The sequence below is a fragment of the Monodon monoceros genome, unplaced genomic scaffold (assembly GCF_005190385.1).
Source record: "Monodon monoceros isolate NGI ecotype Baffin Bay Population unplaced genomic scaffold, NGI_Narwhal_1 Super_Scaffold_7, whole genome shotgun sequence".
Lineage (NCBI taxonomy): Eukaryota > Metazoa > Chordata > Mammalia > Artiodactyla > Monodontidae > Monodon > Monodon monoceros.
The window spans coordinates 52922711-52947191 of NW_021703784.1; the positions used below are offsets into that span (position 1 = coordinate 52922711).

Here is a 24481-nt window from a genome sequence, read left to right on the forward strand (position 1 = left end):
GGGACCATTAAAAGGCATTTAGTCCAGCCCCATCATTTTATAGTGAGGGAATCTGAGGCAGAGAGAACTGTCTGGCAAGGCTCAGGTTTAGTTAGTAGAACAGCCTGCCTAGAACCCTAGTATCAAGGCATAGCTCCTTTTACTGTTATTGATGTGTGGCCTCAGTTCATTCAGGGCTCTGCTCATATGTCATTGCACAAAGACACTTTCCCTGACCACATATCTGAAATAGCCCCTATCACTCTTTTTCTTATCTTGCTTTATTTTTTTTCATAACATTCTACTTATATTATGTATTTGTTTACTTGTTTATTTTGCCCACTAGAATATAAGCTTCATGAGCACAAGACTTTTATTGCTGTTTCTCTGGAGCCTATAGCAGTGCCTGGCATATAAGGTACTTAATAAAAATTGGTTGAATTGATGACTAAACATTCCAAAGCATCAATTGCAATGTGATTTTAATGCACTGAAACTTTTCTTTGGCTTTCAAACTTCAAGTCAGAAGGCTTTCTTTATTTTTGCCTTTATTTTTGCTTACTTCTGGCCTAACATTTGCCACAATATTAAACTTTGGTAAACTTCTGTCTCCTCCCCTGATTTTCAGCCCCCACCCCCCAGGACAAGGACCTTCCCTAAGTCATCCATGCACCCCAAAGCCTAGCACAGGACCTGGCACGAGCAGCTGTTCAAAAATGCTTGGGGGGGCTGGAGTGGACAGAGGTAAGAGTGACAGTCACAGGCATCATTGCTTAGTGATTTATTCTCTTAAGGCTCCATCAGCAGGTGGAATGGAAGACCCCTCCCACCCTGATGCCTTGGGTAACCAAGGCATTATACTCCTTCACTGCCATCTCTGTCTGGAGGACCCGCACATCAATGCCTTTTTTCTTGAGGTATTCCACAGTTGATGGGGGTACCTGGGAAGAAGGAAAAAGATGAGTAAATCAGGGGGAAAGGCCCCCAGGGTTTCTTTTCCTGCTATGAGGCAAGTATATTCTACAGAACTGGACAGTGACAACCATCACTCCTCAATCACGCAGTGTGTCACCAGCCCAGAATTTGGCAGTGAGTCCCAAGGAGTCAAAAAGCCTTCTAAGAAGTTAACAGAAGTACCATGAAACATGTGCAGACAGCTCAGGTGATATGGAAACTGGAAAGAGCATGGATTTTGGAGTCAGTCTTGAATTTAAGTCCTTACTAGCATTGTGACTTTGGGTAAGTGAATTAAATTCTCTGAGCCTTTGTTTCCATGTATGTAAATAGGGATAACAATACCTGCTTACAGGGTTGGTATGAGAATGAATTCAGCTAAGGTATGTAAAACGTTAAATGTTTGAGTCAGTCCAACCTGACTGATTCAAATCCAGATAAATGTTAAATGTTTGAGTCAGTCCAACCTGAGTCTAAATTCTAACTTTGCTATGTACTAACCAAGAGACCTTTGAAAGTCTTTCAACTGCAATTTCCTCCCCTATAAAACGGGGACAATAATACCTAAAATCAAAGGGTTGGTGTGAGGATGAAATTTTATGAATGTATGTACACTGCAGCTCAAACGTCTTCTCAGAAAGGCCTTTCTTGATCACCCCATTTAGAGCAGCCCCTCATAAGTCACCATTTTCTTCACAGCACTTACTATGATCTGAAATTGTCTACATTTTTATTATCCATGAGGGCCATGAACCTTGTTTGCCTTGTTTAGCTTGTTGTCCCTGGTACCTAGAATAGTGTCTGCCCCATAGAAGGTGCTGAATAAATATTTGTAAATGAATTTATATAAAAGATTCTCAAGAGTGGCAGCTATTGGATATTTTCTCAACTCTGACTTGCCTTCAATATTATTTTAAATAGATTTTAATTAGACTCTGCCTTGTCAGAAGGAGCTCTGAGTGAAATGTTTTTTAAAATGTCCTACATTACTTTTTTATATGTTTGAACAATTTTATAATAACAGTAGTCTTACAGATAGGGATCATTTTAATGGAGGAAAAAACTAGGTTAAACTAAAAAATACAACTAAAGGGCACCTCCATTGGTAGGGAACTGGATTTTACGACATCTTTATAAAGGACAGAATGAGGTAGATCTCTATAAACTTATGTGAAAGGCTGTCCACAATGCAATAATTAAGTGAATAAAAAGTTACAGAACAATATGTATAGAGCGATCCTATTTATGTAAAAACATGTATATCAGTATGTGTAAGTGTGTATATATTTGCAGATGCATAGAGAGAGCATTGGAGCAGTTACGATTGGGAAGGGGAAATCTTTCACCTTTTTAATTCTACATTTCCGCATTGACTCTTTTACAACAAGCATGTACTATTTCTGTAAGTACAATAAAAATAAACTTTCTTTTTCTGAAAGGGGAAAAAGGCTTAACTTGAATGTGCCCAAGAAAAGAAAAATTAAAAGTACTGTAAAAATGGAAAGTACTGTAAAAATCTAAAGAGCCAAATATTGATAGCTGTAGAGCTTAAAAGAAATTCCAGGATTGAGGAATTTCTGAAAAATAGTTGAAACAGCACAGGCCTATGATTAGAGACTGGAGAGTCCAACCCTGATGAGGAAGAATAGTGCGCAGCCACTATTTTATCCTGGGCCATCCCCTGGCTCAGCAAAATGAGGGTGCATGATACATAGAGATGAACTTCCAAGAAGGACATATCTCTAAGGTAAAGATCCAGGAGATTACCAGAAGTCCTCAGGAATGCTGTGCTCACCAATACCTACCTTCAAGGCCTCACTCATCCCTCGGCCAATGACAAGGATCTGCACACCCTTCTCGACAACTTCCTCCACATCTGCAGGCTGCACACCAGGAGAATGCTGGACATGGAAAGAGAAAGTATACCAGCCACCTGCTCTTTTCATCTTTCTTTGCGGTCACCATTCCTGTTAGAGTCATTCATTCACCGAACAAATGTTTACTGAGGTTTACTCTAGGCCAAGCCTCACTAGGGCCCTGGGAATAGCAGAAGATACAGTACTGCCCTTATGGAGCTCTAAGTCTAGTGAAAAGTATAGAAGACTACAAAGAAATTTCAGTAGTTTTACAAGTGCTACAAAGAAGTAATGTTCAGGGTGTAGTGAGAACATACAGAAAGGGCACCTAATTCAGACCTGGGGAGTCAGGGCAGGGGGTCAGGGAAGACACCCCAGCGGATGTGACATTTAAGCTGAGACCTAAAGGACAAACAGGAATTAGCCAGGTTAAAGGAAATCAGGGGAACAAGGCATACCAAATACAGGGAATAGCATGAACTAAGGCTCAGAGGAAAGAGCAACCTAGTGAACTACAGTTGGTTCCATATGACTGAAGTGTAAGTGACAAGTGAGTGGAAAGAGATGAAGCAGGAGAAGAAAGCACCTGCACACCATGCCAAAACTTGGAAAGCTCCATACCGTTTCCTTTTTCTGATCCCCTTTCCCACTTAACTCCAGGAAAACTTTGATGCTTTAAAACCTATCACTCTGTAAAGTCTTCCCAGATTCTCCCAGGGATATTTAAGGTAAGGCGTTTAATGAACATTAATCCAACGTTAAAGGATGGTGGCTTCTGAACTGCTTCCACATCAGCAAAGGGGATACAGGAGTTAGAGTTTGGTAAATACCAGCCCAACTACTGGGGAGTGAGTAAGAGTGGAAAATTGTCATGGAAGACATGCTGTTTTAATTGCATCCTGAAGTATGACTAGGAGTATGCCTTGATGCAGTGGTTGTAGAAGGGGTACATTCTAATCATAGTTAGACATGGTTTAGGGAAAGAGCTGCTGAATATACCAAGACAACAACAAATGTACCAAAGAAAGAAGGGTTTTTCAGTCTAAAAAGCTGATGGTTTAGAGAAGATAGGATTGAAATTTGTTATAAAATGTAGAAGAACAAATATGAGTATTTTTATTAAATCCTGGAATAATAATATCTTACATGTTTAAAGTTGCAATTTTCATAATACAGCTATAGAAATTATTCCATGTGATCTGCATTAATAGTAGCACAAAAGCATCCATTCTCCTTGTTTTATAGATAAAGAAACTGAAGCTCACAAAATACACATTAGCCAAGATGACACAATTACTAAGTAGCACAGTTGGGATTTGAACAGAAACATGTTAACCTTTGTTTAATGCACTTTATTAGAATACTGTAACCTAGGGAGCAACGTTGAAACTTGAAAGAACTAGCCCTAATGACCACAGAGTTGTGCTTAAGCCCAGTGCCCGGCCCACTGTAGGCACACAATAACTGTTACTTTAGGTGTAACCTGAATCTTCCCTAAGGCAATTGCCTGTCACCCACACACACACATGAGCTAAAAAAACAATAAAGGAGACAGACTGAAGTATTAAAAAATACTTGATTAACCCCCCTAAAAAGGCAGGAATAAAAAACATGAGGACAAACAGAAAACAAATAGCACTATGTTAACACTTAAACATAACTGTAGCAGTAATTAACTTTAAGTGGACTAAGTAGTTTAATGAAAGGCAGAGACTGAGTTAAAAAGCAATACCCAACGAAACACTACTTACAAGGTATATACTTGAAATATAAAGGCATAAGTTGAAAGTAAAAGGATAAAGAAAGATACAAAATGCAAACACTAAGAAAGCTGATGTGGTTATATTAATATCAAGATAGGAAGTATTACTACAGATAAAGAGTTTCATCTCATGATACTTAAAGGACCAATTCAGAAAAACATAACAACCCAAATCTGTACACTCTTAGTGAAAGAGCTACAAAATATATGAAAACAAAAATAACATGTCTGGGACTTCCCTGGTGGTCCAGCCGCTAAGAAAACGCCTTCCAATGCAGAGGATGCAGGTTTGATCCCTGGTCTGGGAACTAAGATCCCACATGCGGCAGGGCAAATAAGCCCACGTGACACAACTACTGAGCCCGTGTACCACAACTAAAGAGCCCCTGTGCCACAACTACAGAGCCCATGCACTCTGGAGCCACAACTAGAGAGGAGCCCACATGCCACAACTAGAGAGAAGCCCACACGCTGCAAGGAAAGATCCTGCATGCTGCAGCTAAGACCCAACACAGCCATAAATAAATAAATAAATAAATATTTTTAGAAACCCAAAAATAACAGAACTAAGAAAAGAGACAAAACCACTATAGTTGGATTTTTTTTAACATCTTTATTGGAGTATAATTGCTTTACAATGGTGTGTTAGTTTCTGCTTTATAACAAAGTGAATCAGCTATACATATACATGTATCCCCATATCTCCTCCCTCTTGCATTTGCCTCCCACCCTTCCTATCCCACCCATCTAGGCGGTCACAAAGCACCGAGCGCATCTCCCTGTGCTATGCGGCTGCTTCCCACTAGCTATCTGTTTCACATTTGGTAGTGTATATATGTCCATGCCACTCTCTCACTTCATCCCAGCTTACCCTTCCCACTCCCCACGTCCTCAAGTCCATTCTCTATGTCTGCGTCTTTATTCCTGTCCTGCCCCAGGTTCTTCAGAACCATTTTTTTGTTTTTTTAGATTCCATATATATGTGTTACCATACGGTATTTGTTTTCCTCTTTCTGACTTACTTCACTCTGCATGACATACTCTAGGTCCATCCAGCTCTATGGTTGGAAATTTTAACCACCTTCTCTCAGTAAATGATAAAACACATAGACAAAGAGTCTAATTAAGGAAATGGGAGCTTTTAGCAACACTGTCAGTTAATTTGACCTAATAGACATTTATAGGTTACTACACCCAACAACTGCAGAATACACATTGTTTTTTCAAGTGTACATGGAACAGTCACTAAGACCTTATGCTGACATAAGTCTCAGTAAATTTCAAAGAAATGAAATAACAGAGAATATGATATCTGACAAAATAGATTTGTTGATAACAATAAGATATTTAGAAAAGCCATAAATAATTGGAAATTGAGCAACAAAGTATTTTGAACTAAAGGGTAAAGGAAAAATACATCAAAATTTGTGGAATACAGCTATATAATGCTTATAGGCAAATTTATCACTTTAAATACTTATAATAGAAAAATAATTGTCTAAAATCAATGGTGTAAGCCCCCACCTTAAAAAGCTAGAAGAGAAGCAAATCATATTCAAAGCAAGCAGAAGACAGATAATAATGAATATATGTATGTAAATCAATGAAATGGGAAACAAATGACAGAGAAAAATCAACAAGGCCAAAAGTTGGTTCTTTCAAAAGATTAATAGAATTGAAACCATTGTAAGACTGATCAGGAAAAAAAGAGAAGACACAATTCATAAATACCAGGAATGAAGGGGACATTACTATAGATCATACAGATAGCAGAAGAATAATTTTAAAAATTGGGAATAAATTTACACTAATAAATGTGACAACTTAGAAGAAATGGACAGATTTTTTTGAAAGACACAACTTATTAAAATACAAGAAGCAGAAAATCTGAATAGTCCTATAGATGTTAGAAATTGAATTTATAATTTAAAACCCTTCCACAGAAAAAATTCTAGACACATATGATTTCAGTGTTGAATTCTATTTTAAACATTTAATGAAAATCCTCAACAAAACGTTAGCAAATCCAAGGTTGGTTCAATATTTTAAAAATCAATGTAGTTCACCACAAAGTAAAGAAGAAAAATTACACAGTGTGTCAAATGATGCAGAAAAAGCATTTAATGAAGTTCACCATGTATTTATGATTAAAAAAAAAGAAAACTCTCAGAAAACTAAACTAGAATAGCCAAGATATGGAAGCAACCTAAATGTCCATCGAGAGATGAATGGATAAAGAAGATGTGGTACACACACTTATGGCCACCTAATCTATGACAAAGGAGGCAAGAATATACAATGGAAAAAAGATAGTCGCTTCAATAAGTGGTGCTGGGAAAACTGGACAGCTACATGTAAAAAAATGAAATTAGAACACTCCCTAACACCATACACAAAAATAAACTCAAAATGGATTAAGGACCGGACACTATAAAAACCCTCAAAGGAAAACATAGGCACACCACTCTTTGACATAAATAACAGCAAGATCTTTTTTGATTCACCTCCTAGAGTAATGAAAATAAAAACAAAAATAAACAAATGGGATCTAATTAAACTTAAAAGCTTTTGCGCAGCAAAGGAAACCATAAACAAAACGAAAAGACAGTCCTCAGAATCGAAGAAAATATTTGCAAATGAAGCAACTGACAAGGGATTAATCTCCAAAATATACAAACAGCTCATGCAGCTCAATATAGAAAAAAACCAATCCAATCAAAAAATGGGTGAAGACCTAAATAGACATTTCTCCAAAGAAGACATACAGATGGCCTACAGACACATGAAAAATGCTCAACATCACTAATTATTAGAGAAATTCAAATCAAAACCACAATGAGGTGTCACCTCACACCAGTCAGAATGGCCATCATCAAAAATTCTACAAACAGGGCTTCCCTGGTGGTGCAGTGGTTGAGAGTCCGCCTGCCAATGCAGGGGACACGGGTTCGTTCCCCAGTCCGGGAGGATCCCACATGGCCTCTGAGCCTGCATGTCCGGAGCCTGTGCTCTGCAACGGGAGAGGCCACAACAGTGAGAGGCCCGCGTACCGGAAAAAAAAAAAAGTTCTACAAACAAAAAATGCTGGAGAGGGTGTGGAGAAAAGGGGACCCTTGTACACTGCTGGTGGGAATGTAAATTGGTACTGCCCCAATGGAGAACAGTATGGAGGTTCCTTAAAAAACTAAAAATAGAGCTACCATATGACCCAGCAATCCCACTCCTAGGCATGTATCTGGAGAAAACCATAATTCAAAAGGATGCATGCACCCCGATGTTCACTGCAGCGGTATTTACCATAGCCAGGGCATGGAAGCAACCTAAATGTCCATCAACAGAGGAATGGATAAAGAAGATGTGGTACATATATACAATGGAATATTACTTAGCCATAAAAAGTAACAAGATAGTGCCATTTGCAGAGACGTGGATGGACCTAGAGACTGTCATACAGAGTGAAGTAAGTCAAAAAGAGAAAAATAAATATAGTATAATATCGCTTATATGTGGAAATTAGAAAAACGGTGGAGATGAACTTATTTGCAAAGCAGAAATAGAGTCACAGATGTAGAGAACAAACTTACGGTTGCCAAGGGGGGAAGAAGGGTGGGATGAATTGGGAGATTGGGACTGACATACATACACTACTATGTATAAAATAGATAGCTAATGAGAACCTACTGTATAGCAAAGGGAACTCTACTCAGTGCTCTGTGGTGACTTAGATGGAAAGGAAATCCAAAAAAGAGTGGATATATATATATATGTATGACTGATTCACTTTGTTTTAGAGCAAGAAACTCACACAGCATTGTAAAGCAACTATACTCCAATAAAATTTAATTTAAAAAGTTCAGGGCTTCCCTGATGGCGCAGTGATTAAGAATCCACCTGCCAATGCAGGGGACACGGGTTCAAGGTCTGGTCCAGGAAGATCCCACATGCTGCGGAGCAACTAAGCCCGTGTGCCACAACTACTGAGCCTGTACTCTAGAGCCCACGCGCCACAACTACTGAGCCCACGCACCACAACTACTGAAGCCTGTGTGCCTAGAGCCTGTGCTCCGCAACAAGAGAAGCCACTGCAATGAGAAGTCCGCACACTACAACAAAGAGTAGCCCCTGCTCGCCGCAACTAGAGAAAGCCCACGCGCAGCAACGAAGACCCAATGCAGCCAAAAATAAATAACAAAATTTTTTAAAAATGTGGTTCATATATACAATGGAATATTGCTCAGCCATACGAAAGAATTAAATAATGCCATTTGTGACAATATGGATGGACCTAGAGGGTATTATCCTAAGTGAATTAAGTCAGAGAAAGATAAATACTGTATGATTTCATTTATATGTGGAATCTAAAAAACAAAACAGAAATAGACTCATAGATACAAAGAATAAACACATAGTTGCCAGAGGGGAGGTGGTGGGGGAGATGAGTGAAATAGGTGAGGGACATTAAGAGGTACAAACTTACAGTTACAAAATAAATGAGTCGGGCTTCCCTGGTGGCACAGTGGTTAAGAATACGCCTGCCAATGCAGGGGATATGGGTTCGAGCCCTGGTCCAGGAAGATCCCACATGCCGCAGAGCAACTAAGCCTGTACACCACAACTACTGAGCCTGCACTCTAAAGCCCACGAGCCACAACTGCTGAGCCCATGTGCCACAACTACTGAAGCCTGTGTGCCTAGAGCCCAAGCTCCACAACAAGAGAAGCCACCACAATGAGAAGCCCACACACCGCAATGAAGACTAGCCCCTGCTCGCAGTAAGTAGAGAAAGCCCGTGCACAGCAACAAAGACCCAATGCAGCCAAAAATAAATAAATAAATAAATTAAAAAACAAAAACAAAAAACAAATGAGTCACAGGGATGAAATATGCAGCATGGGGGATATAGTCAATAATAGTGTATGGTAACAGATGGTAACTAGACTTATCGTGGTGATCATTTTGTAATGTATAGAAACATGAAATCATTATGTTGTGCACCTGGAACTAACATAGTGTTGTAGGTCAATTATACTTCAATAAAAATAAATAATAATTATTATTAATATTTTAAAAATAAACTAAACTAGAAGGGAACCTTCCTTAGGTAGAGGACATCTAAGAAAAACCTACAGCTAGCTAAACATTAAGTATAATGTTGAAATGTTAAACATTTTCCCCAAAAGATTGGACATAATAATTTACTTCCTTATTATCTCTTGGACCTGTCCATTCCTCTCCATCTCCACTGCCAGTACCCTGGTCTAAGCTGTCATTACTTCTTATTTAGCCTGTTGCAGTAACTTTCTAACTGGTCTTCATAAAACCACTTTAGCCCTTTCCAATTAACCATTCTTCAAATTGTAGCTAGAGGAATCTTTGCAAAACACAAATCCACTCAAGTCACTCCTCTGCTTAACAGCACTCAATGGCTTCTCATTGCCCTTAAAATAACTCCCAAACTCCTTAACATGGTCTGTAAGTTCCCAGCTGCCTCACCAGTCTTACTGCATATCACTTTCTTCACGTTCTAGCAGGAAAACAGTTTGGCATTTTCTTAAATATGTACTTACACAATTCAGCAATCACTTACCTGGGTATTTATCCTAGAGAAATGAAAACTCACATTCACACAAAAACCTGTACATGAACGTTCATAGCAGCTTTCTATTGGGGGTGGGAGGAGGGGTTGTTAACTCTTATTTCCTAAACTTAGAAGCAGCATATCCTACTCTAGATTTTTTTTTCCAGTTTTATTGAGATATAGTTGACATACAGCACTGTATAAGTTCAAGGTGTACAGCATATGACTTATGTATATCATGAAATGATTCCCACAATAAGTTTAGTTAACATGCATCATCTCACACAGATACAAAAAAAGAAAAAATCATTTTTCTCTTGTGATGAGAACTCTTAGGATTTAGTCTCTTAACAACTTTCATATATATCGTATAGCATTACTAACTACAGTCATCTGTAGCAGCTTTACTTGTAGTAAACCAAACTGGAAGCAACCCAAATGTTTATCAACAAATTGTGTTATAATCCAACAATGGAATACTACTCAATAATAAAAAAGGAACAAATTATTGATACCTATGACAATATGGATGAATCTAAAATGTATTATGCTGAGTGAAAAAAGCAAGTCTCAAAAGACTATATACTGTATGATTCCATTAATGCGACAAATAAATGTAACGTGTATTAGGTCAATTGGCAAAATATTAATAAGGTCTGTTTATTAGATAATAGTATTGTATCAATGTTAATTTCCTGATTTTCATCACTGTGTTGTAAGAGAATGTCCTTGTTTTTTGGGGAAATACACACAGGTATTTAGGAGCAAAGGGGTAGAATACAGCAGTTCAGAAAAAAGTCTGTTGGAGAAGAGGATGATAAAGAAAATATGATAAACTTAACATTTGGGTCTGGGTAAAAATGAGAATTCTAATATTCCTGTAACTTTTCTGTAAGTCTTAAATCATTTCAAAATAAACAGCTTAAAAAATAACCCTGTAGTATTGGCAGGTTATAGATTAGCAGGAGGAGACCACATATAGGTACACATACCTACTCACTACTTCCTGATTTATTTCGCCAAGGAAACAAAGTTTAGCATAAGCCAGGTGGCTACACAAAGCAGGAACAGATGCAGCCCATCTTTTCTGGCTTTCTCCATGTCTCTTGATTCCCTGTGGGGTGTACAACTACTGCTGACACTCTTCACTCAGTGAGTGTTCCAGAGCTGATAACATAGCCAGTCTCTCACACTAACACCTTTTTATGTTCTGACTTAACTTCATCAGCATCTTCTTAAGGAATTTACACTAAGACTATATGAGCTTACACTTAAGGGAATATCAGAGTGTTCTAAATTAGAACACTGCACGTCAAAGAGTGAACCAAATTGATCAGCAGCAACGGTACTTCCTCATCGTGGGAGGGGATGCAGAGCTAGTGGCCAGGTGGCTCTGAACAGTATCTCTGCCTCCAGCTTTCCCTATTCTCCACAAAGATCAGAAGAGATTGGGGGGAGATTAGATTCTTTATCTCTAAAGTAATTTAGGTTTATACATTAAAAAAAATTTTTTTGTTTATTTGGCTGCATCAGGTCTTAGTTGCGGCATGCAGGATCTTCGTTGCGGCATGCAGGATCTTTCATTGTGGCACACAGGCTCCAGAGTGCGTGGGCTCAGTGGTTGCAGTGTGTGGGCTCTCTAGTTATGGTGTGAGGGGTCAGTAGTCCTGGCACGTGCGGGCTTAGTTGCCCTGTGACATGTGGGATCTTAGTTCCCCGACGAGGGATTGAACCTGCATCCCCTGCATTGGAAGGCAGATTCTTAACCAATGGACCACCAGGGAAGTCCCTAGGTTTATACATTTTTAAAAGGCAAAACAAAAATGGGGATATTTTTTCATTTGATTACAATAATTGGTTCTTAAAGAATGCATCGATAAAACGATTGGATTAGACGCTTTTTTAGTTCCACAGCTCTGTGATCAATCCTAGAACCACCCTGAGCTGAACAGCTATGGTATGAAGAACTAACTTTTTTTTTTTCTGGTACAACGACCAAGGTAAATATTTAACAGAATTACAAATCAGGGCTGGAGAGCTTCACCTGCCTTAAGTAAATGCATTTATCTGAAATACTGAATGATTCCTTCATTTAACAAAGAATAGGGGCTTCCCTGCTGGCGCAGTGGTTGAGAATCTGCCTGCCAATGCAGGGGACACGGGTTCGATCCCTGGTCTGGGAAGATCCCACATGCCGTGGAGCAACTAAGCCCGTGTGCCACAACTACTGAGCCTGCACTCTAGAGCCCATGAGCCACAACTACTGAGCCCTCATACCTTAACTACTGAAGCCCATGCACCTAGAGCCCGTGCTCTGCAATGAGAAGCCACCGCAATGAGAAGCCCACGCACTGCAATGAAGAGTAGCCCCCGCTTCCCGCAACTAGAGAAAGCCCGCGCGCAGCAGCGAAGACCCAACACAGCCAAAAATAAATAAATTTATTTAAAAAAACCCCAAAGAATAGCATCTACTTTGAGGAGCACCATAATCCCCAGGCTGTAAGAGCTCACATTCTAGTATAAGGAAACAAGGCCACTGCTCAGTGAAGTGAAAGGTCATAAAAGAGTGCAAAACCATAATCCTCTCAAGATTCAGAGACTGCAGACAGCAGGAGCCCATCAGAGTTGCTGGAGCAGTGGAACTCAATTTGGCTGTTGCGTGCTTTACTGCATGCCCAGGGTGTCGCATACAGAGCCATGAAAGATAACTGCAACAGCCTGTGGATCCAGGCCTTGGTGGGTGATTACTTACAGCCTTGCGCATAGGTCTGTGTTTGGAGCATCAGCCTGTTATTGAGGCATCCTCACCCTGCCACCAGCTCCCTCTCTGCTTCTTGCAATCCCTCCCGGCAAACCACTAAGGCTCTCTGCCCTTAGTGAGTGTCTGATTCTGTTCCTCTTTAAGAGGCTTTCCATAACATGTCAATGTTACGGAAATCTTATTGTTTTTTCTTGGAGGAAAGCTATTAGCATCTTTTCATGTGTCTGTTGGATATATGTATGTCTTCTTTGGAAAGATGTATATTCAGGACCTCTGCCCAATTATTAATTGGGTTATTTGTTTGTTGGTGTTGAGTTGTATGAGTTCTTTGTATATTTTAGATATTAACCCCTTATTAGATACCTTGTTGGCAAATATTTTCTTCCAAAGCCTTTTGATTTTATTGTTAGTTTCCTTCATTGTGCAAAAGCTTTTTAGTTTGATGTAGCTACATCAGGGAAATAGAAATAAAAACCACAATGCAATATCACCTCAGATCTGTCAGAATGGCTATTATCAAAAAGAGAGCAAATAGCAAGTGTTGGCGAGGATGTGGAGAAAACGGAACACTTGTGCACTGTTGGTGGGAATGTAAATTGGTGCAGCCACTATGGAAAACAGTACGGAGGTCCCTCAAAATATTAAAAATAGAAGTACCAGACAATCCAGCAATTCCACTTGTGTATTTTTGCAAAGAAAATGAAAACACTAAAAGAATGAAATCTTGCCATTTGCGACAACAAGGATGTACTTAGAGGGTATTAAGCTAAGTGATATAAGTCGGACAGAGGAAGACAAATACTGTATGATTTCACTTATATGTGAAATCTAAAAAACAAAACAAATAAACAAGTAAAACAAAACAGAAATTAGACTCATAAACAGAGAATAAACAGGTGGTTGCCAGAGGGGAGGTGGTGGGGGAGATGAGTGAAATAGGTGAGGGAGATTAAGAGGTACAAACTTAACCGTTACAAAAGAAATGAGTCACAGGGATGAAATGTGCAGCATGGGGAATATAGTCAATAATAGTGTAAATATTTTGTATGATGGCAGATGGTAACTAGACTTATTGTGGTGATCATTTTGTAATGTATAGAAATATCAAATCATTATGTTGTGCACCTGAAACTTGCATAGTATTGTAGGCCAATTATACTTCAATCAATAAATCTGTCTATTGATAGAGTAAAGAAACACGACAACAAAATGCAATGCATGACACCTGACTGGATCTTGGGTTGGAAAGGAAAGCCAGCTATAAAAGATATTATTTTATTGGAACAATTGTTATAATTTGACTATGGATTTGATGCTATTTAATATTATATAAATGTTGGATTTCTTGAGTGTAACATTATGATTATGTAAGGCAGAATGCCTTTGTTTTATTAGATACAGGCTGAAGTATTTAGAGTTAAGTATCATGATGTCAGTACTTACTTCCAAATGATTCAGCAAATATAGTTATTCAGAGAGAGAGAGAGAGAAAGCCACCGAAAGATAAAAAAGTAAATGTGCCAGAATATTAAAAACTGGTAAATCTAGGCTGATGGTATACAAGTGTTTATTATTTTTTTCCAATTTGTTATATAGGTTCAAAATATTTCAAAATAGAAAAAGGGGCGGGAGAGGTTCAACATAGGCTTTTCAGGTCAACCAAGTTTAGAAGGTAAATGGGAAAACACAAGCAAAACCAAACACACACAAAAGCAGAAAGGGTTAGGGACAGCTCAGCTCATCTATCTTTCCTTTTGTGTCCTAAGTACTGGAACCTTTAGTCTGATCAAATGGACAAGACTCTGAGAATTATGTTATACTTTACACCTATTGCCTGTATTATATATAAAAATAAACCCACAAAATCGGCAATAGTTATAGAGGGCATTTGGGGGGAAATTTGAAGATAGGCTGTATACTAAATAGTAATATTGTATCAAGGATAATATCCTTATTTGTGAGAATGATATTGTGGCTATGTAGGAGAATGTTTATGTTCTTAGGAAAGAAATGCTAAAATATCTGCCATTTACACTCAAATGATTGGGGAAAAATGTGTGTGTGTGTGTGTGTGTGTATGTGTGTTTAGAGAGAAAACACCAACATGGCAAAGTATTAACAACTGAAGATTTTGAGAAAGGGTGTGTGGCTATTTATTGTAATATTCATACAACTGTTTCATAGGTTTAATGTTTAAAATTAAAAGGTGGGACTAAAATCAACTACATGTCAATAAAAAAATTTTTTTAAATAGGTGGGGTAAAGTTTCCACATTTCCTTTGGTTCTCTTTAGGTGCCTGCTAATTGGTTTGGCTTTATTTTAAATTTACACTTTTGTCATATCTTCCTCCTTGTCCCCTTTCAGCCTAACAAAAGGATATATAAATGAAAGACCTATGCACGTTTCCACATAGAAAAATCTTCTCCAATAAGATAGTTATTGCTTTAAGATAGAAATGAGTGAGGACAGTATGCAATAGTAGAAAAGTATAGGCTTTATAGTAAGACTCAGGTTCAAATCTTGGTTCCAAAAATTATTAGTGGTGTGACCCTGGAAACGCTATATTTGATCAGGCACACAGCAGTTGTTTAATGATTGGTAGAGATTTGGGAGTAGGTAATAGTAATTATTATTTCAAGGACACTGGTTGAAGACAGTAAATTTTCTTGATATTTCCATCCTGCAATCACTATATCATCTGCCCCTTCCCACCCTTAAACTGATAAAAAAGGAATCACATTAACCTACCTCAGAAGGAATGTCACAAAGTATAAAAAAATTTTTTTAATGACATTTATAATTAAAAATTCAATGCAGCCAACATTTATTGAGCCCATATTTTATGGGCACTGTGCCAAATGCATAGTTCTCGCCCTTAGGGAGTTCACCACTTAGTGAGGGAAACACGTAAATACACACTCAGTACAATACAGGTGAACTGCACTAAGTGCTAAAATAGAGGCACAAAGTATTATAGGAATACTGAGAATGGAGTAAGCAGCTCATTCTCACAAGGATTATCAGGAAGTGCTTCATAGAGGAGATAAAACAAAAGCTAGGAATTAAAGGATATATAAGATTTCAACAGGTACCAAGGGGAGCAGGTCATTTCAAGTAAAGGAAATGGTTTTAGGGACTTCCCTGGTGGCACAGTGGATAAGACTCTGTGCTCCCAATGCAGGGGGCCTGGGTTCGATCCTTGGTCAGGGAACTAGATCCCACATGCATGCCGCAACTAGGAGTTCGCATGCCACAACTAAGGAGCCCACCTGCCGCAACTAAGGAGCCTACGTGCTGCAACTAAGGAGCTGGTGAACCACAACTAAGGAGCCCGCCTGCCACAACTAAGACCCAGCGCAATCAAATAAATAAATAAATAAATAACAATAAATAAAAGGAAGTGGTTTTAGCAAAGGTATAGAGAATCAAAGATCATGGTAGGTTTGTAAGGGAATATGTATTTGGTATGGAATAGCTAGGTCTTCAGATGTGTTATGAAATATAGGGGATGAGAATGAAGGAAAAATTTGGAACTGTATCATTGTTTTAAAAAAATGGCCCTGAACACTATCCTAAGGAGTTTTTGCTTAATTCTGAGGTCTATGGAAAGCCTTTGAAATTTTCTAAGCAGAGCAGTGACATGACTAGCTTTATGTTGGCCAAGTCAACAAATGTACTTTGTTGGATATGGTGGAGGAGAAAACTGGAGAAATAAAACTTTTGTCTGATGTTTCTCTTCTAGGTGACTGGGTGGATAGTGATTCCATTAATGGAGACGGAGAACACAAGAAAGTACCTGGATATTTGTGGGGGGTGGGGAGGTAGGGAAAAGGAAATGAAATCAACTTTGGACATGTTCGGTTTAAGTTGCCCAAGGAACAACTCATATGCAGACGTACAACATGTGATTGAATATTCTGATAGTTTGGATAACTGTTCAGCAAATATTCACTCTTTTTGCCCTCTTACTGTGGGCAGAATATACTTCTGTGCCCTACTGATGTGGGAACTTATGTTGGTGAACCTGGGGCAAGCAAAGCCTTGAAATATACTTGCTCAGTGGGGCTTATGTTTGTGAGCTTCAGATAACACCATGAGAAGATCAGGTCCTGGCTAGTTCACTGGTCTAAGATGGATAAGAGACCTATGGAGTACCCAGCCAGCTTGCCAACTGCAGCCTGGAGTAGAGCTGCTCCAGCTAGACCTATAAGCATGATAATAAACACTTATTATTGTAAATCACTAAGTTTTGGGTAGTTCGTTAAAAAGAATAGCTGAACAAGGGAATTCTCGGGCAGTCCAGTGGTTAGGACTCGATGCTTTCACTGCTGTGGGCACAGGTTCAAACCCTGGTTGGGGACCCAAAATCCTATAAGCTGCGTGATGCAGCCAAAAAAAAAAAAAAAAATAGCTGAACAATACTACTATATATTTAGAGCATGAAAAATAACTAGAGATAATACCTCCATCAGTTCATGGCATAAACAACTGTAGTACTCTAAAGTAAAAAGAAATCCCCTAAACACTCTCAGGCAGTTAATTCCCTCAAGGATTCCCTATTAAGCAGCATTTGATGTACAAATCAGAGTGCTTCATGTCCAAGACTTTTAAAAGAATTAATGCAGTCATTTGTATAGTTGAGAAACATACTGTAGAGCAGTATTATGTGCTAGGCGTTGTGCTAGGTAACTAAGGGAGAAAAGAAAAAACTTAAAAAGATCAAGTGTCTACTATGTGACAGGCACTGTGGTAGATGCTTTACAAAGATGAACATATTTAGTATTCAAAGCAACCACGTGAAATATATTATTTTCCAGGTCCCATCCCCAAGAGATTATGATTCAGTAGTTGGGAAGAGTGCAGGAGATACAGAACATGCATTTTAAACAAAGCTCTAGGTGATTCTGATGCAAGAGATCCATGAATCACACTGAGGAATACTGAATGAGAGAAAGAATGAATTTGCATGATGGTAAGTGGCATGCATTTTTCAAATTTATTCTTCCCAACCCATTTATAACTCTTACATGAAGCCATGACAAACAGACATTATTATTCTCCTTTTATAAATGGTTAAACTGAGGCACAGTCAGGCTATATAACTTGGTTAAGGTATCTAGTTAAAATGTGACAGTGCCTGGACCTATAAATCTAAATATCTACTAGATATCTCTTGATGCCCTATTGTAAGTTCAAGCTCAACATATTCCAAAAGAATTAATCATTTTCTCTACCCAGCCTCTGCCCCAAACACAAACACATCTGTTCCTCCTCTTCATATACCCAGTCTCAATAAATGGCACCACCATGTACCCATTTATCCATGCTAGTATTCTCCTTTGCCTGCTAAATCTAATAAACTGCGTTATCCTGCCAATTTCACCTTCTTTTCTTAAATTAATTTTTTTTTTTTTTGCGGTACATGGGCCTCTCACTGTTGTGGCCTCTCCCATTGCGGAGCACAGGCTCCAGACGTGCAGGCTCAGTGGCCATGGCTCACGGGCCCAGCCGCTCCGTGGCATGTGGGATCTTCCCGGACCGGGGCACGAACCCGTGTCCCCTGCATCGGCAGGCAGACTCCCAACCACTGCGCCACCAGGGAAGCCCTTAAATTAACTTTTTACTGAAATAGAGTTGAATTACAATGTTGTGTTAATTGCCGTACAGCAAAGTGACTCAATTATACATATATATATACATACTTTTTCATATTCTTTTCCATTATGGTTTATCACAGGATATTGAATATAGTTCCCTGTGCTACACAGTAGGACCTTGTTGTTTATTTATTCTGTATATACCAGTTTGCATCTACTAATCCCAAACTCCCAATCCAACCCTCTCACCTTCTTAATAGTTTTCATATTTGCTGTTTCATATCCACCCACACTACTACTCACTTAACAATAACAGCTTAATTTATTGAGTGCCTACACCATATCTAGCACAGTACAGTAACCCTTAGATCAACTCTGTGAGGTGGGTAATAGTACTATCTCCATTCTATAGATGAGGACTCTGAGGCTTAATAGCTTTGATTTGATGTCCTTTTGCCTCTATACAGGTAAGTTCTAGTCAACAGCTCAGCTTTTCTCTATCTTTCCTAGTTCTTCTCTCTCCAACTAGTTCTAGAACACCTCCTCTTGTTTATTCTACTGACAAATGAAACTTAACAAGATGAAAACTAAACCTACAGCAAACTTTTCCTATTTTCCTGTTATCATCACTGGCAACTTCACAGTTTTGTAGTCTTTAGTGTTGAAGTTTACAAGAGGAATCATGATGTAGTAGAAAGGGACAGGGAAGAAAGTTAGAATCTGACCTGAATTTACTATTTGATTTCACATTTTTCTAGCTTTCTAGCTCTAAACTCTGTGCTTATTAAGTTTCCTTAAATACAGAATGAGGTTAAGGGTAATACTAACTCATGTAGTCTTATATGGGAAAAATATAATATATAGCGTTAAATCCATTTCTGAAGAAAAAAATCTCTCCAGTGTGGCACACTCATAAGTTGGTACTCCAATATATCTTAAACCCATAGTCTGGATAATTTTTGTCAGTCAAATCAATCTCCTGCTTAAGTATCTGAAATGGCTATGTCTAATCTACTGAATAAAATGTAAACTGAGCTCTGCAGACACCCGACACCCTCAACTATACCACTGCCTATTCTTACACCACACTAGCTTTACTCTATGAAACAATCCAATGGAGTCATTTGGTTCACAAGCATTATAGCTTCTTATTCCTCAGCCTGCTCTCATTATGTCCCTTCTATATCTCAAAGCCCTCTCATTTCTTTTACCAATCCTTTCTTTTTATAAAGAAAGGTATATTCCTTTCTTTAAGATCCAGGTTGGTAGCTAACAAACAACTAGGTGTCTGGATCAAAACAATGAGTGCATGCAATTCAAAACAAAGGCACCAAAATGAGACTGGTAGGAGGGGTGGACTCACAATATAATCAAATCCTATACTCCCCGGGTGGGCAACCCACAAACTGGAGATTAATTATATTACAGAGGTTCTCGCACAGGAGTGAGAGTTCTGAGCCCCACTAAGGCCTTCCAGCCCAGGGGTCTGGCACCATGAAGAGGACTTGGCTTTGAAGGCCAGCAGGACTTGAACGCAGAAGCTCCTCAGGATTGATGGAAATAGAGACGTCACTCTTAAAGGGCATACACAAAATCTCATACACCCTGGGACCAAGGATAAAAGCAGTAATTTGATAGAAGACTGGCCCAGACTTACCTGCTGGTCTTGGAGGGTCTCCTGGGGTGGGGGAGACCCTGGGGACATAGACAATGGTGGCAGAAACATCAGGGAGCATTCATCTGCATGAGCTCTCCTGGAGGCTGACACACCTTGGCACATCAAGACCCGGCAGAACAGAACAGGCTGTAGGCTTTACTGCTGGGATGCCTGAGGCCAAATAACAAACTGGATGGGAACATAGCCCCACCCATCAGCAGACAGGCTGCCTAAAGACTTCCTGAGCCCACAGCCACCTCTAGACAGCTTCTAGACACAGCCCTGCCCACCAGAGGGCCAAGACCCAGCTCAACCCACCAGTGGGCAGACATCAGAACTAAGAAAACTATAGTCCTGCAGCCTGCTGCAGGCTAGACACTACCCTGGGACCAGCTGGCCCCTGGCCCTTGGGTGACGAGAGGGGAGTGTAATCCTGGGATACATAGGACGTCTCCTACAGAGGACTACTTTTCCAAGGTGGAGAAACATAACTAACCTACCATATACATAAAAATACAAATAGCAATTTAGAAAAGATGAGGAGACAGAGGAATATGTTTCAGATGAAGGAACAAGATAAAACCCCAGAGGAAGAACTAAGTGACATGGAGATAGGCAATCTACCCACGAAAGAGTTCAGAGTTATGATCGTAAAGATGATCAAAGAACTCAGGAGGAGAATGGATGCACAGAGTGAGAAATTAGAAGTTTTTAACAAGGAATTAGAAAGTATAAAGAACAACCAAACAGAACTGACAAACACAATAACTGAAATGAAAAACACACTAGAAGGAATCAATAGTAGATTAAATGAAGCAGATGAATGGATCAGTGAGCTGGAATACAGAGTAGTGGAAATCACCACTGCCAAACAGAAAGAAGAAAAAAAAATGAAAAGAAATGAGGACAGTTTGAGAGACCTCTGGGACATCAAATACACTAATATTCGCATTATAGGGATCCCAGAATAAGAGAGAAAGGGCCTGAAAAAACATTTGGAGAGATAGTAGCTGAAACCTTCCCTAACCTGAGAAAGGAAATAATCACCAAAGTCTAGGAAGCGCAGAGTCCCATACAGGATTAACCCATAGAGGAACACACTAAGACATGTTGTAATCAAAATGACAAAAATTAAAGATAGAATATGAAAAACAACAAGGGAAAAGCAACAAATAACATACAAAGGAACTCCCAGAAGGCTATCAGCTGATTTTTCAGCAGAAACTCTGCAGGCCAGAAGGGAGTGGCACAATACACTTAAAGTGATGAAAGAGAAAAATCTACAATCAAATAATACTCGACCCAACAAGGCTCTTGTTCAGATTTGACGGAGAAATCAAAAGCTTTACAGACAAGCAAAAGCTAAAAGAATTCAGCACCACCAAACCAGCTTTACGACAAATGCTAAAGGAACTTCTCTAGGCAGAAAAGAAAAGGCCACAACTAGGAACAAGAAAATTACGAAATGGAAAAGCTCACTGGTAAAGGCAAACATACAATAAAGGTAGGAAATCATCCAAACATATAGCTAGTAGGGAGGTTAAATGACAAAAGTAGTGAAATTATTTGTAACCACAATAAGTGGTTAAGAGATACACAAAACAATTAGATGTAAAATATAATATCAAAAAAAGTAATTGTGGGGCTTCCCTGGTGGTCCAGTGGTTAAGACTCTGTGCTTCCACTGCTGGGGGTGTGGGTTCGATCCCTAGTCAGCGAACTAAGATCCCACATGCTGTGTGGCATGGCCAAAAAAAAAAAAAAAGTGTGAGGAGAAGAGAGTACAAATGCAGGTTATCTAAAATGCATTGGACATTAAGAGATCAGCAACTTAAGCATATATACAGACTGCTACACAAAAGCCTCACTGTAAACAAAAATCTCTAATAGATATATGCACAAAAAAGAAAAAGGAATCCAAACATAACACTAAAGATAGTCATCAAGGACTTCCCTGGTGGTGCAGTGGTTAAGAATCCACCTGCCAATGCAGGGGACACAGGTTCAAGCCCTGGTCCGGGAAGATCCCACATGCCACAGAGCAACAAAGCCCATGCGCCACAACTACCAAGCCTGCGCTCTAGAGCCTGTGAGCCACAACTACTGAGCCCATGTGCCACATCTACTGAAGCCTGGGTGCCTAGAGCCCGTGCTCCACAAGAGAAGCCACCACAGTGAGAAGCCCGTGCACTGCAACAAAGGGCAGCACCCGCTCACCGCAACTAGAGAAAGCCTGTGTGCAGCAGCGAAGACCCAACACAGCCAAAAATAAATAAATAAATAAATAAATTTTAAAAAAAGATAGTCATCAAATCACAAGAGAAGAGAACAAAAGAAGAAAGGGGAAAAAAGACCTCATAAACAAATCCAAAACAATTAACAAAATGGCAATAGTAACATACCTATTGATAATTACCTTAAATGTAAACAAACTAAATGCACAAACCAAAAGATATACACTGGCTGAATAGATACAAAACAGGACCTGTATATATGCTGCCTACAAGAGACTCATTTCAGATCTAGAGACACATACAGACTGAAAGCGAGGGGACAGTAGAAGATATTCCATGCAAATGGAAATCAAAACAAAGCCACAGTAGCAATATTTTTATCAGAGAAAGTAGACTTTAAAATGAAGATTGTTATAAGAGATAAAGAAGGACATATGCATAATGATCAAAGGATCAATCGAAGAAGATATAACAATTGTAAATACATAGGAACACCTCAATATATAAAGCAAATGTTAACAAACATAAGAGGAGAAATTGACAGTAACACAGTAACAGTGGGGGACTTTAACACACCCCACTATCCCATCCCCACTTCTGTGGTCACCTTGGAAAGCAACAACCTGGAATCACAGTGAAAACCACCAGCTTTGCAATCACCTAATGGATTAAAGCTCCTTCAAATGCCCATTCCCAGAGAACTGTCATTATTTGACCTGTCTGGTGGTTCCTTGGAAGGCCCCACTCATAGGCTCTCTTTATTTGATCTGACTTGGAGCTTGCCAGTGCAAACCATCTTTTATCCCAGAGAAGCTTGTCAAAAACAGTCACAGACAATTGTTTAACAATGCAGCCTGCCTGAGGCAGTAGACAACAGGGCAAATGAGAGGTTCCAATAAACTAAAATGAAAAAAATAAGAAATGAGATGTTTATGGGGGCTTTGAAAAGCTCAGGTATGAACCTTGGTATTGAAAAGGCCAAACACATGTCCAGGATTGTGTACATGCTCAGGAATGACATGAAAAGGCCCTAAGATCACAATTCTGGGTACCCTTGAGAGTCTGCATAAGCAAGGAGCAAGCAGAGTTTTAAACTGTCTGGCTAAGTGTTCATTGCATACCCCAAATTGCATACAGAGCCCCTTACCATAAAGTGGAACACCTATTGGTTTTAGGCATGTAGGGAAACTTATGTCATTGTTTCAGGAAACCATATCTAAAGAACTAAAGGAAAGTGTGAGAACAGTATCTAACCAAATAGAGAATAACAATAAAAAGATAGAAATTATTTTTTAAAGGAAATCCTGGAGCTGAAAAGTACAATATTGAAATGAAAAGTTCACTAAAGGGGTACAATGGCAGGTAAGAATCAGCAAAACTGAAAGATAGGTAAATTGAGATGTTCCAATCTGAGAAAAAGGATAGAAAAATGAATGAAAACAATGAACAGAGCCTCAAGAGAACTGTGGGACACCGGAAACCCCTACCAAAAAAAACCCCAAAAAACACACAACATACTCCCTAACAGTTTTCACAGAGGAGAAGAGATAGAAGGGGCAGAAAGAATATTTGAAGAAATAATGGGTGAAAACGTCCGAAATTTGATGATGAACAACAATCTACACATCTATGAAGCTCAATACATTCCAAGTAGGATAAACTCAAAGAGATCCACATGTAGATGTATCATAGTCAAATTGTCAAAAGTTAAATATAAAGAGAGAATTTTGAAAGCAGCAAGAGAGAAGTGACTTGTCAAATCCAAAGAAATCTTAATAACATTTGATTTCTCATTAGTAACCAGTTAATGCCAAAAAAAGTGGGATGACATTTTCAAAGTATTGAAAGAAAAAGACTGTCTATCACAAATTGTATATCCAGCAAAATTATCCTTCAGAATGGAAGGATCAACTTCCATCACTACTGGATGAAGAGCTCCATTACTTGCACCTAAGTGTAAATTATTAAAACAAACAAACCAACAAACATAACCTAAAAAAAATTTTTTTTAACCCCAATCATGCAAAGACTTTGGAAAAGGTTCAAAGAGGAAACAGCAAATTAAGAAATACGTATTCAAGAAAAAATATAAATATTTGGTA

The 24481-nt window shown here is 38.9% G+C and overlaps 1 protein-coding gene across 1 annotated transcript in view; it reads right to left on the reverse strand.

The window, feature by feature from the left end:
* Nucleotides 1-745: 745 nt before the first annotated feature.
* AAMDC (adipogenesis associated Mth938 domain containing) overlaps nucleotides 746-24481 on the reverse strand; it is a 33244-nt gene continuing 9508 nt past the window's right edge. Inside the window, exons 3-4 of the mRNA XM_029207842.1 lie at nucleotides 2739-2834; nucleotides 746-920 (exon numbers count right to left, since the gene is read on the reverse strand). Coding sequence (XP_029063675.1) covers nucleotides 780-920; nucleotides 2739-2834 — 237 coding nt within the window. The 3' untranslated portion in view covers nucleotides 746-779. The remainder of the gene's footprint in view (nucleotides 921-2738; nucleotides 2835-24481) is intronic.